Raw genomic sequence first — 17004 nt, forward strand, 5'->3', positions numbered from 1 at the left:
TCATCTCCCTAATCATTCTAAACAGCATATGGCAGTCTGCGGCCTTTCCTTACATCTAGGCAGTTCGGAAAGCCGCAAAACACCAGAACAAAAATTTATCTTCCAAATCGAACGAATCAACGAACGCTTTTCATTCAACTAATTTATTCCTGTTTTATTGTCTCCATATTCCCACCAATTGCGTAGCTCCACTTTCTGCATATAAACCCACGCACAACCCACAGTTCCTCCAATCGCTCTAAAGGGCTAACGCTAGAAACGTCAGCTTTTTTTACTCTTTAAGGTGGATATACCTTTCGCAGAGACGTGGAGGGGGGGGACGGACATAGACACCAACACAACATTTCACCTGCCGTTCGGTTCGAAAGTTAAGTTTTCATCCCGAGTTCATTTGTTAAAATAAATATGAAAAAAACACTTCGAACGGAAAACAGAATTATTTTAACGTCTGGATCTTTTGAAAAAAACCCTACAAGAGTGGCCCTGATTATAAATATTTAAGCATGGTAAACACATAAGCCTTAACTTGGCTGTTTCTCGAAGCTCAGTGTTTTCCTACATGCCTTTTTCACGTGAAATGAAACGCGACTTGAATATATACAATAGACACTAAAAGAACTACAACTGATGGAAAATTTAAATTTCATATCTAAAGGCTGAGGATGCAAACTTATTAATGACTCTAAAAATATAAAAATCTAGAACGAAACTTGGAGTTGCGTAGCTTTTCATTTTTCCGGAATCGAAAGTCGAGATTGCAAAATTGAAGTGAAAAGCAAACCAACTGTGATTAACGCCTGAAGTCAAGATACTTTTTTTTCGTCATACAACACTGGGAGTTACATATCGTAAATAACATTCTTCTTGATGCCTTTCCCGGTGTCACCGATGCCTTTTCCGATGCCTCCATTGATTAATATAGCAGTAAAAATATTGCTCCAGTCAAAGCGTTTGGAAAATTGCTTAACTTTTTTAGAATCGAAGTATAACCTGGTAACATTTTGGCTTTACAACACGATTGTTTTTTTGCAAGTTACAAAACGTAAATATAATTCTTCTTGGTGTTTTTCCGAATGCCACCGATGCCTTTTCCGATGCCTCCATTGTTTTATGCAGCAGTAAAAGATATATGTGCCATCCACACTCTTGAGAAATTGCTTAACATTTTATTTAGCTGAGTATACTCTTAACATTTCGGCTTTACATCACTATTGTTTTCTGCAACTACAACTGATATGTCTTTATATGAAATATTAAATTTGTTTCCCCGCTGACCATTTGTATTTCTATCTTTTCTTCTTCCCCCGCTCGTCGCCCGTGATGTAGTAACTTGCCTGGGTACAGCGGGAAAAAGCTGTCGTGGTGGTAACTGTCCGCTCTTTAGGCTCTTCACCTTCTCTATTTCACTTTCGATGATTCGTTTCTCCGCCATCATCAATTTGTGAGGTGAAGGAAACAGGACATCGAGATCCGGCGACTTTATGTATTTCAAAGAATCTACCGTGCGGAAACCTCTGCTTTCAAATTCCCCAGCTAGACGCTCGAGTTCGAGTCCATTAGAAATTGAACAAAGCCATTGGTACACTTCACTCTTCGGCGTTGCCATTATGGCGAGAAAAAGCGGGAAATGACTCAAAGATGAACGCAAAATTTTATATTTCAATGCACATCGCAGATTACATACCAGCGTGACAGCTGTTAAAACTTGTCAGGCTTGAAAATTTCATTTCTCGGAAAAAAGATAAAAAAACCACGCTTAAATTCAATTTTCTTACATTGTAACAACGAAGCCACAAAGGTTTTTGTACTTATATTAGATGTTTCTACAAAATATTTATACGAAAAAAAATAATAAGTAACAATGCACACTTACAAAATTTATTTTTTATTTTCTGAAAAAGGTAAACCACTAAGTTCTTTGTTTATCAGATGTAATTTTTCTCGAGCACCAAGGCAATTCCAGCTAGTTTATCACGCGTATGATTGCCAGGCACAGATATTCGCATAAAACAAGAAGATAAAAAACTCCTTATGAGTTTCTTTCTATATCAAATACCCACAGTGCCTAAAATATGACATCGAATGTTCTGTTGTGTGATTCTGTCGCATGCTTCGTGAATGGCAATTTCTGTTTCACTCGCAGCCAACAACTGATTCCTGTTGAGAAAAGCCTTTATCTGGTGAAAACAGAATTCGCAAGTGTTCAAGTGCGGAGAGTACGGAGGCTGGAAAAGAAGATTTACTCCATATTCACCAAGAAGGTCCTTCAAGGCTTTTTCTGTGAATCTCCCGTGATGAAATAGACAGTTATCCATGATAACAGTATCACCCCTTTAAAGGAGAACAGAACTATCCCGCCTCTTTATTTCCACAGCTTCCTCAAAGAAAAACAAGAGTTCGTTACCGTTGGAAGCGCCTTCGAGTATATTTACAAAATCGACTCCCAGACAGGAATGTAAAAGATTTATTGTAAAAGTTGCATTGGATGCAAATCTCTGGATTTCAAAGGCAGGAGTCCCGATTATTGAATTTCCGTATCGTCTGTTCATTGTAGTTTTTGTAACACTTGCCTCGTCGAAAAAGTGGATTGTACTGACAACCAAATCACTGACCTGATCAAGAAAGAAGTTCGTACGGGCTTTGATCTCTACTGTTCTAGATTCAGACGGAACCGCGTGAATTTTCTTTTTTGTCATCAGTAGTTCGTTTCTAACGAATTTGGTAATTGTACTTGGATGAGGCAAGTCCGCTGGGTGTAAAACGCCATCCAATACAAGTCTATTCTGTAATTCGGAGGTATAGATACTAGGTTTACAAATTTTTTCAATTTCAATGCATTCAGCAGCATCTGGAGTCAGAACAGTGTGACCTTTGTAGCGTTTTGGTGGTTGAAAACAGGAGTTTGTCAAATCATAGTCACGCAAGACATTTTGAACAAAACGACGACTTGCCCAAAGTTGTTGTGCAATTGTGCGCTGAGATACTCCATCGTGGTGAAGATCCAAGACCCTTTCGCGAACAAAGTTTGGTAAACGTCTACCGTTATCGAAAAGCCCACCAGCCTGATTGATTCTAAGTTGCACGCACTTATCCAACACTAACTGCTTCTCAAAAAAGGAAGCGAAGGAGTATATACCAACGGTCGCTTTTTAATGATTGGCTTACGCAAACCACAAAGGCGTAGAAAAAATTATTAGGGCCGATTTCTGTTTTGAAATTTCAACCGCTCAGTTATCTTTCAATATCGATTGAAATTTGTTCGACAAAGGGCCGCTTTGGTGATCAACATTTATTTATTGACCAAAACTGTACATACAGTCGGAAAATCAAACGCGGCCGCTTCAAAATATTCATCGAAATTTTGAATCTGCCGCGGCTGTTCCCACAGTCGAAATTGTTTGTTAACGAATCGGTTTCTGATTGGTTAAAAAACCTCGGGTGGCCCCGGTTGAGGCCGTTGCACTGTAAGCTACTAGAGGACCGTTGAAGATTTGAACACGTTATAACGAATAGTATGTCAAAAAATAGTCCTGTCAAAAGACTTTTGACAGGAATAACAGTGATGGTAAAGCAAGCCTAAAACGGAAGAAATCGCCAGAAGCTACAACGGACACACAGGATGTGAGTAAGTGTTAATGATTTTACGTGTAAATTATTCATATTTCGAAATATTTATCGTTGTAAATCGACCATATTTCGTTCCCCATACTATAATGTGTTCAAATTTTCAACGGTTCCTCTCGTAGCTTATCCAGGTAAAATGCCAGGCGGGATATAGGCGGGATCCTGGCAATCCCACCCAGGATCCCAGGTGGGAATGGCAGGATCCCGCCTTAGGTGGTGGGATCCCACCTTTCCCACCTGGGATGAAAATTTGATCCCACCTGGGATCCCGCATTTAATGCGGGATTCCTGCATCCCACCCGGGATCTTAGGTGGGACTTATGCATTCTACCCGGGATCCTAGTCGGGATTTACATATCCCACCTGGGATTCTTTATCCCACCTACAAAAATATTGTTTTGCTGTATATCTTCTTACAAAACGTTTTTGTGAGAGTTCCAAAACTTATGGATCATCCACACACTCCGCAAATATTTGGCATGCGGACAAGACAGAGGTGGTCACTGTTCCCTTTGAGAAAATACACCTTTTAAATGACTTCTTCAATTTGCTTTATTTGAAACTCTGATCTGAAAATATTTTTAAAACAAGACTTGTTAGTAGTGAGAAGTAGAAACCGAGTTTCTTTTCATAACTTAATTTCTTAAATGTCCCAATCACTGGACCTCCTAAAAAATATTACTTCTTTATATTTTTGGTGCAAAATACAATTCCTTCTTTACATACAAATGAAAAGTACAAGTCACAGTTCAATAATAACAGCTCTAAAGTTTACTTGTTGTTCTTCTCTGAGTCAGCGATCAACAAAATTTTTCTATACCTTGTAGGTCTGGTATAAAATTTTACTTGTAGTATAAAATGACAACCTTGTATCTTTGTTCTCTCCACCCCTTTCCAAGCTCGGTAACGCTTCAGACTGTGCATAACCATTTGCAGACGAGAATTCCAATGCACCTCTGTAATCGCATGTAGTTGCTTCTGTCTCTCGTGCAAATGTTTTCTCCGTTATGAGACGCACTTGACTCTGTTGGCACCACTGCTAGTTCACTGGAAAGACCGACTGAGGAATCGAGATGGCTAGCTGTGTTGGAACGTGTTGCTGAACGCTTGTTGTGGTCAAGCCTTGTTGATTTGGGTACTGGTACACTGGGATCATTTAGGTATCTCTTATACTTCCTAATGTGATTGGCTTGTGTTGTTTCTCACCTTCGCCGTGAACATAACTCAAGTGGGTTTCGAGTCTTTCTTTCCTCGAAAACTTTCGGCCACAAATCGTGCATTCTTGTTCGATTCTTGTCGATTATTTCTACATAGAGTGAATTCACATCATTATTTATGTCATCATCAAAACATGAATCCAAGGTATCCACCATCTAAGAGAGGAGAACCGATCAGAGGAGACAGAATAATGTTGCACGCTTCTCTTGAGACTGCAATGGGTCAAGCCAGCGGATTCTCTTTGCTAAACGGTCCACGTGATCATGCCCGTGATCGGAAACAAAGAAAACTCCATTTGGCGCTCATCTTTGAATGTACTTTTCATCGGTTAACCGCTCTTGCTTCAAGTTGTTTCTTTTCTCAACTGTTTTGCTTAATATAACACTTCTAAAGATTGGTTTTATTGTGGTTTAATGGGAAAACGAGAACAGCGTGAGTGTTTTAAATAAAAAGAAAGTCGTTGGCGCCGTGGAATTAAAAGAAGGGACAATTAACAGTTGACATATCAACTAGTTCAAACAACGATCGAGTGGCCATTTTAAGCTAGGATTTTTAGAAGTTTGTGGTGAGTACAAATTGCCATATTCGTTACGTGATCAAAATCTTATCAAAGAATAGAAATAACGGCTTGAATTGAGCTTACCTAACGCTCAGTGCAACTGAAACTCAAATAATTCTGAGAATCGAACTGGTCGCTTGCATGCTGTAGTTTCCTAAGCTTACACTTTACAATGAAATAAATCTATGAGTAAGGTTTCAAGATTACTTTAGTCACATTTGGGAACATTCTGACCTTGCTTTGCTTTGAAAAATTCGACTGAAGAGAGAGCAGACTTTCAATCAGTACCTTTGTCAAAATTTTGATAACATGAATGATTGAGGTTTTGTCTTTCTTTTATTCTTTGATACACAACAGCCAATTTTTTTAAACGTTGAACCTTATTACACTGTAGATGGTCTGCTTAAATGATGAAGAAAAAGTAATATGCTGAGTTGTGCTGTTATTCTTTAAGAATGTTCGGTTAAGAAATTTGTTAATGAAACAAGTCAAACACATGCTGGTTCATTGCAAATAAATTATGAGATCTTTATCACATATAGTCTGTGTATTCATGTACTGTTTGAATCATTTATGATCAACAGCTTGGTAAGACAATGGGATCCCATTGGAGGTGTCAGTATGTTCTATAGCTAGTTGGAAAGTTTTGGACCCTCAGTGGATTGATGGGGTCTATAGCTCACCTAGAAAATTTTATCCTCTTAATTTTAAGATATCCTATCTGGTACATTTCATAAATCTGTGGTCTCCAGTGATAAACAGGATCCCTCAAAGGATTTTTCTGAAAGTGGGAAGCCATCTGTAATTTTATGCAGGGTCTAAACTGGGATTGGCAGGATCCCAGATGCAATCCCATCTGGGATATGATGTCCCAGGTGGGAAACTATCTGAAATTTGAGGCAGGATCCCAAGAGGGATTGGTGGGATTCTAGGTTTAATCCCGCCTGGGATGTGCTTTCCCAGGTGGGATGCTATTAGGAATTTAAGGCGGGATCCCAACTTCAATTGGCGGGATCCCATGTGGGATCCCATGCGGGATGTTCCATAATCCCAGGTGGGATCCCATGCGGGATGTTCCATAATCCCAGGTGGGATCCCATGCGGGATGTTCCATAATCCCACCCGGGATCCCATGCGGGATGTTCCATAATCCCACCCGGGATCCCACTTGAAAAAGGCGGGATCCCACCCAGGACACACCTGGGATCCCAGGTGGGATTGGCAGGATCCCACCTTATATTTTTACCTGGGACCGAGTCACACAACTTGATGCGTTTATGAATTAATCGTTGGCTTTTTCTTGAGACGTGAGCGTTGTTTCTGAAGACTCTGAAAGAAAGCAGTAACACGATCACAGACCAACGTTACTTTAGCAACAATACCATTCATACTTTGCCACTTTCAGATGGAAAATGCAAAGGAAGATCGAGCAACAGCATCCAACTTCACGGCAACTTCTTCACGATCTGCACCAGAGGAAACTGTTCACATCAATTACTCTGAGGTGAGAGAAACTATTCGAAGACTACAGGAATTAATACTGTCATTGAACTTACTGCTTTATTACATACCCTTTTGGGCCAATTATTGAAGAGTGTGCTTCTCCCTCTCCCCCCCCCCTCCTTAGGGCCCCGGCTTTACTCATGATATGTATTATAACAGATGAGCATTATTGAATTTTTTAGGTTGAAATAAACTTCTTTTGATGCCAGAATATGCCTGAGGATTGCTAGTTGTCTTTTGAGGGTGCCAGCAAAACAAAGCTATTAAATGAAATGGAAATGTGGAAAGGGGGAATTCACACTGCTTGTAAAATGAATACAACTCAAGTTGTGTAATATGAGGTACATTTAAACTTTGCAAGGAAGAGGTGCTTCATGTGAACACTTTACCTTTTACTCAACTATTTGATTTTTAATTGTTTGTTTTTGAAAGGTTCCCCTTGCCTATAGAGGATTAAATGATAGTGTTACTGATCAAGTTTCAAATAGGTAAGTTGTTTTGTCTGAAACTTGTAAACTTTACCTTTTTGAAGCATACTGAAGTTATTTTTTTCTATGCAATCCCATGGACTGTTTGTCACGGTGAGTGTAATCCTAAGAAGGACTGTTGTTAGTAGTGCTCACTGATATTTTGCCACTACCTTCAACTGTTCTTATCACTGAGTTACCCCCATGTTATCAAATGTTACCCCCAATTATTCAAAACATTTACTGTACCAATACCATCTATCATCACATTCATTGATTTTTTCCTCTAAAGATCTGTTCATCACAGAAGTTTAAGTAGCTTAGTTTTGTGGCACCCTAGCGTACTGGACATAACTGTTCTGGATTGACATTTTTCTATAAGGAAATGGAACAAGAAAAGGAACCTGAGTTACTTTTTTCTTTTTTAAAACTTTATTGACCCTTTAACTACCAAGATTTCATAAATAATTCTGCCATACAATTTATATGATGTTAGTTTGGAGAATTTGGCATTGGATTAACCAATAATCCCCTAATTGATATTTTTAGTTTATCCTATTACTTGCCTGCTTGATATCATACCGATAGTGTAAGGAGAAATTCTGTTAAATGCCACACCTAGAAATTTTTTCCCAATAAAAATATATCAAAGGGTTGTAAAAATAGCAGGAAAAGAGATGCTTCCAGAAATGCTGATTGGTACCAAAGTTCTTGCCTTCCACACAAAATGTTTTGCATTTATTAATGTGGGCATCCACAATTTTGAAAAATAACTGAACTTGAAAAATGAGCAACAAAAACCCTGTAGTTCCTTTTAAAGTTTATTGTACTGTGCTGTCTAGTTTTCACAATTCTAACCTATTGAGTCCTATTTTATTAGCATGTGATGGTAGTTTGCTTTATTGCTTGGACCATTAATGGCCATGAAAACTTATAATGGAGTTTTGTAGATGTTTTTTCATCAATTCAGTGTATTTTTTTAAAAGAAATAACTCTTGATACTGTTTAACTTCCAAATATTCATGTGAAATTAATTGAAAGTGAATGTACTGTTTTTAAAAAAATAATGCACTAAAATGCTTTTGATCCTTAAGATATTTCAGGGAAACTATAGTGCCTTATTTATAGCATCTTAATCATCATTAGTTATTATTTTATTATTGATCTTAATGCGAAACCTTAACACTGAGTCTGACTCTAGTTGATGAATTTAAAAGTGTTGCAGGTAAATGGTTATTTTGAGAAGTGTGTTATCTTCTGATATAGAAGTAATGTTTCCTTAGTGTGTTCATGTACATGTACATCACAGGATGAGTCTTTTCTATCCTTTACAAACCCACAGTCATGAAAAGCAATCAAAACTTCAATTCAAACAATTAAGTTTTCTCAAACAATATATAGTGAACTGTCTTGTTTTGTCTTTGTCAGCCCTAGGGATGTTCAGTCTCCTCTTACTACTGGTACTCCTGCCGAAGGAGAATGTCAAGGAAGAGAGGAGCACTCATGTTTGAATGGAAATCATCACCAAGGTATAGAAGACTCTCATGATGTTTAGTGATGCTTTTAATGGAAATTTTACTCAAGTAAACTTTACTTACTTTAAGTAAACAACTTACTTGTACATTGAAAAAACCCACAAAGGTTTCAAACAATTAACTAAGATAAAAACAAATTTCCAATATCTACTATGAAAACTAGGTACTATAACTGCTATAACAATTAACTCTAAGGCTTTATCTTTTTAGAATTATTGTGAGGTTTTACTAATTATCACCCAATCTATGTTTTACCCTTTGCATTTTCAATCTTTTCTCTGGCACACAGTCAGACACCTGAACATAAAAAAGGAATGTTAGATGATAACTGTTTTCTATCGATTGAATGGTAGGTTCCTTTCTTTTTTTCCAGCCTGGTGACCAAATTAAGAAAAAAAAAGAAACAATTTTATCCCCTCACCTTTGCTTTGCTGATTAAGAAAAAATAGTAAATGAACCAAATTATTATGTTTTACATTCTATACTAAATTACTAAGTTCTAACATGTCAAGTAAATTTTGTTCTGTTCAATTCACAATTTTTACAATATTTAACTGCTTTGTGGTTACTTTTTAACTATCTTATAGTTCATTCGTCACCTCAGCCATCAACAAATGAAGATTTGTGTTCTATGCAAGAAGAAGATCTAGTAGAGGTAAGAAGAAGTAAAACTGGATCGTAGTATTGTACGAAGTTTATATTCTTAGTATTAGTGTTGAAAAGCTTGCGGGAAAGTGCATTACATATCCGTGATAAAAAACATTATGTCGTTCCCAAGTGGTCAATGATGAATGTTTGGATAGAATGTAGAGTGGAACATGGGATTTCCGTTTTTTCTTCCCTCAAAATCTAAGCTTCCAAAAAAAACAATCTGGTAAATTCTTAAATACTAGGAAAACGTAAGCCCAAGTTTGTCGGTAACAAGTAGCGTATAGAATTACCTATTCAGAGAATTGGAAGACACCCGAGCATTTTCCAAAAAAACTTTGCTGAAAATACAGCAATTAAAAAAAATGAACTGCTCTTGTATTTCATGATTTAATGTTCATGGTTGATCGATCGAAGTCAATTTCATAGTTATGCCGAAGTGAAGGAGGCGATACCGCTTAATTAAATAATACCTAGTGGGAAATGTTTCGTTATCGATTCAGTCGATTTTTCCTTGTTTTACTGCTAAAATGCTCGTGAATGCGCAGCAAAACTTTGGATGAACACAGCGTGTGAAGTGCTGAAATTTGGTGTGTTGTGTGAATTCCGCAGGTTGAGTGTTTGTAAACTGAGATGTCATGAAACGGTTTTCAAACATTGGTGAACATTATACATGTAGTAAACAAGTTTAGTCCACCAGCATCAGGTTGGACGTTTCCACATGCTCTCTTAATTGGCGACAACTGAAAAGATCCAACCATTCGGTTGAATGATTTAGCGACCATAAAACCAAGCTAAACTATCCAAAGAGGTCGAATGTCAAATAACATTGTGAAATATTTATCAAGATACTCGAACAGTTTCTGAAATGTCCATCAGAACTAAAGCTTGATGACTTTTTTTTTCACTTCTCAAGCCATGATCTACGAATTTTTTTAAAGTACCTGTTGCAGGGAACCGTTAGTTATTCCCTGTTGTGCTGCATATTTATGTAAATTATGCCTAGAATGTCCGCATTACTCAGCTCACACTAGTATCCTGAAAATTCGAATTAAGAACTCAAGGAGCTTACCGATGACTGTACTGTTTCGATATCGGAGGAAATCGTTCTAAAGAAAGGAATCCTTACGATGACTTGTCTGGTCTGTTATGGAGACTTGCGGTTAGCTTCTTATTAAATGCTTCCGTAGAAAACAAATCATTTTTAAACTACTTTGCTTTTATAAAATGCCACAAGGGACTTGTTTTAAAAAGTTTGAAACAGTTTCAACGAGGTTTCCTAAGGATTCCAAGAGAAATTCGCCGAATTACAAAAACGTCATAGATACTAAAATTAGGCATGACATTAAGTTATGCTTTATCTGGGTTTTGATGAGGTAACAGAGCGGAAACTTTATGCGATGACGTACTGGATTAAGCGGGGAGAGCAGCTTCCGGCTGCCACTTTGGCTCGGGAAATGTCTGAGCACGTTAAGCTTCCAGTGTGTATGAATGGAATCTCCCAGGAAAAAAGCACTCTCTTTAGCTAAGTACTGTAGACACTCCCTAGATATTACGTCGTGTCCGTCAGTATTCAGACTTCAGTGATGAAAAAGAAGGAATCGGTTTGAAGGAACTGAAGCAGGAGAAGGATATACAGAGAATAATACATGGGCGCGCCTAGATATGGAAATTCTGTTCGAGTGTTTAACTCAGTAGCTCATGAGTGAGCGCAGCGAACGAGTGAGATGTCGAGTTAAACATGAGAAGAAAAATTCCATATCTACAAGCAACCATGTCTTATTTTGTTTATCATATAAACACAATAGCCCTTTAGTGACAAGAAAAGTCGACTTTATTGATAAATGAAAATAAAAGGATCGACAATCTCCCAATAAAAATCGTGAAGTGCATTAGCGCACTCGAAATGAAAACATGCGTTGAATCACTAAAAAAAAAATGGGCATAATTTTCAACGTACAAATTTGTCAGTTATTGAATTGTTCCTTACCGATAGAAGAAATCCTTCAAGTACACGGCCAAAATCGGTCTATGGTAAATCTTCCAGGAGTCGATTTTCGTTCTCAGTCAAGAGAAATGCCATTGATCCAACATTGCTGCTTTGAATTATATTTTTCTATAACAAATTACGTTATTTTTGTCAGGATTCAGACTCCAGTGATGAAGGAGAAGGGATCAGTGTGAATGAATTGAAGCAAACGGATGGATATAGGTTATTTGTTGAAGCTTTGGATGCACACATAAAGGCTAACTCGACCAAAGAGTAATTTATTGCCGAAAGACACTGGGCGCCCTTCTTTAAACTATTTACTTGTTGCAGCAAAGCTTGTAGAATACAGGACGAGAGTTAACCTCACCGCTTAAAGTTATACATTACACTTCCTATTTGAACAGGTTCAGTAGCTTTTCACGAGAACTTACTTTAGTTTCTTGTTAATTGCATTCTTGTAAATATACGTTAATTTAATTAATTAATTAAATGTATGTATGTATTTATTTTATCTACGTATGTTTTCTTTTGAGAAGAACTCATTCTCAGTTTTATTTTGTGTTAAATCAACATGATGAAATTGTAAAAAAAAAAGTTATAAATGATGGTAATTAATTGTTTAGTCCGCAAATGTAGAGTTGTAAGATATTTGAAGGCATTTGTTGCCTATGTTAAAAGTATTTTTATGAAAGCTGTAAGAAATATTTAAGTATTTTTATGAATGTTTTAGGAAGAAACTGTCAGTATTGTGGGTACAATTTATGTACTGTAGCTCGTGTAAAAATGTCGGTAATTGAAAAAAAGGAAAGAAAAAGAAAAAAAATACTTGAAAACACACTGATAACACACTCATCAAAGAGCCGTTTTCGTCCATAATTTGTATCACATTCCTTTGTACATTACACATGCACAAACGTTCTTCGTGATTGTGAAGTTCTTATTTTGAAAATGACTAAATATTTCTTTAAACTTACTGGAATCAAATTCTTAGTAATGAGAAATAAAGCTTACCATTTTCCCACTGAACGTAAATACTTAGCAATACATTTCTCAACACATATGATGAGGTGATAATCAAAAAGCATATTGAATAAACACGATCAGTGGTGAAAACCGACAGGCATGCCAGAAATAAAACTCTTCTCCCATCCGGCCATAAACTTAAGTTTGTCGCCAGTAGGACCTAACATGTGCATAATGGAGTCGAGAATTCTGCAAAACTACTATGAAATCCCACCAGAAACACGATCTTGAAGGGAGAAGGCACTGGCAACGAGACAGTGACGATGACATTGTGGGAATAGCTAGTGAAACATTCTTGTGAGCATTGATTATTATTCTATGGGTGTTATGCTATAATTATGTAGAACTATTATCAACTTTTATGAGTCGGAAGGCGAAGTTTTTCCACTTGACAGGTCTTCGTTGTGTCTGTCGCATTTCACTGAATTATTTAATTGATGGAAAGAGGCTGATGGCCTGAATCGTATGCTACACTTCGTAATTATTTGGTCAGGGAATTACTTCTATGCAGGAGTGGGCAGGCGAAATTCAGAAAATTGAGGGAAAATATTTCTGTAGGTCACCTGAAAAAAGATATAAAAGCGAAGAACGAAGTTCAATAGGAAAAAGTAAATTAAAATGCGTATCCGCTACATTTCTTTATGAATTTCTAAGAAAGTGAAGTTATAGGTCTCGTTAGATACCACCTTAGTTGAAGAAATCAAAGGAAGGCTTAAGCAGTGATGGATTTGAAAAGGGTGTTGAGCATGGCTTGTAACTTGGTACGACGAGTTTTGGTGTACGTCTACGGTTGTTTAACATATCCAGGTGAGATGGTATAAATTTCCCTTCTGTACCAACATTATATCACCTTTTTAGCTGTTTGCCAACAGTTGACCATCGTTTTTGCTTATTGGAGCTTAAGGGGCAAAGGGAAAGTAGGAATAGTTGTGGATGATCTGCTGTTGATGAGAGAGTTAAAGGATGTTGGGGGAATGGTTTGTGACTACAGAGGGGATACTTTAAAGATTTGTTGACCACTGCGAGACCGGGTCTCGTATCTATCAATTAGAAAGAAAAGTTGTCAGAATGCTATAGTGCAAAATGATGTGTAAGTAATTGCAACCAAAACCTTTTAAAACTAACTCAAAACAAACTGGATTGTTTGGATTCTGGTCTTGAAAAATATGCCTGTTTTTCATGTATCCATTCCGCTAATGACGAGGGAAAAGATAGTAAGCAACTCAAATGGCTTCATAATGATACGATATCCCTGAAAATTAAATTCTATTATTGACCATACCTCTATAGTTTCAATACACTATCCTAAAACAAAGTGTTAAGCCCATTTATGCACAGCTTCACCTCTCATTAATTGAAAGAGGCTTTTTTGAGTAAGGTCGTCCCACAGACGTGTAAGAGGGTGTGGTGTTTTCCCTTCCCCGATCAAACGGTGTTTAAGACAAGCTATTTTGATTGGGGGTCTGCCCCCAATTGCTTTACCGCTCCTCCTGATGACCGTGAGAATTACACATCTGCCCAGGTTTTCTAAGGGAGGTTTTCAGCCAGAGATAGGGATGAAAGCTTTGAAACATTGCTATCGTCGTAGAGATTGGTTTAACTGCGATACCCACATCAGGTGCACAGCGAGTGTACATAGAGTCATGTCCAAAATAAAATTGCGAAAAGACTTGCAAATGTTGACTTTTCACAGATTTGTTTGTTCATAAACTTCAACGGGATACATCTGGTTGGGTCAGTTTATTGATGTTACATACTTTAAATTTTCTTCCTCCTTTACCAAGGATGGAATTCTTCCGAAAGAAGAATTTAAAGAGTTTTTAACACAGCATTTTTTTTGAGAATTACAGATGTATTACTTCAGATTAACGTATGATTTGAATTACAATGATATTGTGATGTATAGTTTTGAGGAGTTTTCTTATTATTTTTAACCAGCTGTAACGTCTTATATTCTAGATATTGGTTGAACTGACAAAGTCATGTCCCAAAATATCCTAAATTTAGCTGAACCTTTTATCTGAAGATTTATTTTTGTAAACAGGGCCAAAAGCTAATATTGGAAGGACGTTTAATTAATTAAATCAATTACTCTTATTGAGAGAGCCTGAGGCTCACTGATTGTGTAAAACCGTGGTTTGGGTTAGATCTTGTGTAAATAACCGGTCCTGTCGGTTTTCGATCCTAGCCTTGATTTATTTTATTCCTGGCCTTGTTCGATTCTATTTTTAACAAGGCAAATTTATCATATTTTCTCAAAATCAATTTAAAGACAAAGTGAAACGTCTTCCAAGAAGGGTGCGTGAATCAGGTGATATCGATTTGGAAATTCTACCGGCTGACTAAAATGAGACCGTTTTGAAATATTTTCCACTCCATCTCCACCCTTTACTAACCTGGAATATGTCTTGAACTAAATTAATGGTAATGGATTGAGTTTTAGGTATAACTTTTAAAGAATTCGCAAAGTCATGCAGAGCGAGTATACCTTCCACGGCCACTTACAAATTTTCCTGAAACCATCGGAAACTAAAGCCCAGTCTACTGTTTGTATTCTCCTGTGCTTCTTTAGAGATAGCGATTGCTTTTTATGAACAAGTACACTGTATAGGTGGCGTGTCAACTGATCATTAGTATTAGAACCAATTCCTAGAACCTGTCATTGAATTCTGGTGATCGGCCAAAAATGTCAAGTATAGGATGTACTTCTTCGTACACCTGTTTAATTTTTTGGATATTTCCTGAATTAACAGCTTCTTGGCACTGTTTAACGATTGCATTAAATTTCTTAAAGAGTTCTAAGCATCGTCTCAAATTCTTCTGAAGACGATGGCCTATTTCTGGATCATCATTTGTTTCATGGTGAAGAAGTTTGTCAACAGGACAATACTCTGCACATGCACCGAGGATTGATCTATTTCTGTCATCTCCTTGCACATTCTCCGGTACGAAGCCCTTTAAGTTTTTGAAAGTGCGCCGGCAACTTCCACATGCAGGTTTGGGGTGGTTATTGATCATTTTTGCTTTCGATCTCCATTCCTGCGTATATTCTGTTTCTAATGGCTGGTGAAATATGATTGCTTTTCTGAGACTCGCATTTTTGAAATCAGCAATTCTTTTTTGCAAATAGAGAGGGCGTAAGAAATTACTTACTGAAATCGACGCGCCAACAAAGCTCTCGCCATTATGTGAAACTACTGCTAAAACCTTCGGTCTGAATAAGTCAGGGATAGAGCGGAAAAGATCTGTTGCTTCTTCCATTACTTTTTGGACATGCTGTGGACTGCCTTTTGGGACATCCTCTCTCTGAGTTATGTCGCTTACCTAAAAGATAAATAAAAATCAGCCTAAGCTAAAAATTAGCTTGCGTGTAATAATTTTGGGGGACCTGAACTGGCTAACAAAAGGTAAGAGGTATATTTATTGAAAACTTTCCTTACCACTTCGAGAGCTTTTAAAATTTTCTTATTCTAAATAAGGTAACGTCAACCGTGACTGCTATATACTTTGTACTTAACATCCTATAATATGGCCTTCACTTGAGGCCCCAGTCATGGCTCTTAAAAAGTGTAGAGTTGATTCTCGACAATTCGAAACGTTGCTCACTAGAACCTCTCAGTAGTTCATTTACTCAACTTTACCCTTCTAAACTCGAAACAGAATATGTGGTAACGGAAGCTCAAAACACAGCAGCTTGATGTCTTGAATACATTCAAACAAAGACAACCAAAACAAAATTCACTAATCCACTTTGCGTGGATAAGTTCCTTGGTGTAACCTTTTCGCTATAAAATTAAAGCCAATCTCATTATCAGGACGCGGTTCCTTTAAAATATTGAATGAATGTGTTGACTGCTGGTTCATGGATGGCCGGAGGATGGTGGAAAGAACTCGCTGTGATCTTTTTTAAAAAAAGAATCTCGAGAAGTTCTCGACTCTAAAGTTGCCAATATCATCAAAAGGAGACATTTAAAGACAAAGGAAAAAAGGGGGTAAGTTTCCAAAGAAACTTTGGTGCTGCGTCCGGCGGTGGGAGAGTATAACAGGTTAATCGAGACTTATTTACTGAGTTGATAACGTAAATTGGCCACCGCAAAGAGTTATAAGGCTGACCTTTCGAGCGTGAGCCTTTCGTTGGAGCGATAGCGTTAGCCCAATCGTTCTGACGAAAGACCAACGCTCGAAACGTCAGCCTTTTAACTTTTTACGGTGGCCAATTTACGTTTTCAACTCAGGCAATAACACTAAATTACCCATTTTAAGAGAAAGGTCGGTTCGTGAGGCTGCCTTTGGGATTTTCAATGTTGTGATGTCGATCATTTTTTAATGCGTTATAGCGGTGTAAAATTCCACAATGCGGTATTGCGGCGCTCTCAGATCCTGCGGTGGAATGTACTTGTTTTGTCAAAGCATTAACGTATGGTGAAAATAAATTAT

General features: G+C 37.4%; 1 protein-coding gene across 2 annotated transcripts; it reads left to right on the forward strand.

Annotated features, from left to right (window-relative positions):
• Positions 1 to 3480: 3480 nt before the first annotated feature.
• Positions 3481 to 12556, forward strand: LOC131769577 (uncharacterized). 2 transcript variants are annotated; one of them, XM_066172256.1, is made up of 6 exons: positions 3481 to 3625; positions 6807 to 6905; positions 7337 to 7392; positions 8800 to 8900; positions 9494 to 9561; positions 11699 to 12556. In XM_066172256.1, the coding sequence occupies exons 2-6, from the start codon at positions 6807 to 6809 to the stop codon at positions 11819 to 11821; spliced, it is 447 nt and encodes a 148-aa protein (XP_066028353.1). In that variant the 5' UTR covers positions 3481 to 3625; the 3' UTR covers positions 11822 to 12556. The 2 variants fall into 2 exon arrangements, with proteins under 2 accessions (XP_066028353.1, XP_066028352.1); XM_066172255.1 differs by lacking the exon at positions 3481 to 3625 and adding an exon at positions 5125 to 5407.
• Positions 12557 to 17004: the final 4448 nt, after the last annotated feature.

This window comes from Pocillopora verrucosa, chromosome 9 (assembly GCF_036669915.1).
Source record: "Pocillopora verrucosa isolate sample1 chromosome 9, ASM3666991v2, whole genome shotgun sequence".
Taxonomy (NCBI): Eukaryota; Metazoa; Cnidaria; class Anthozoa; order Scleractinia; family Pocilloporidae; genus Pocillopora; species Pocillopora verrucosa.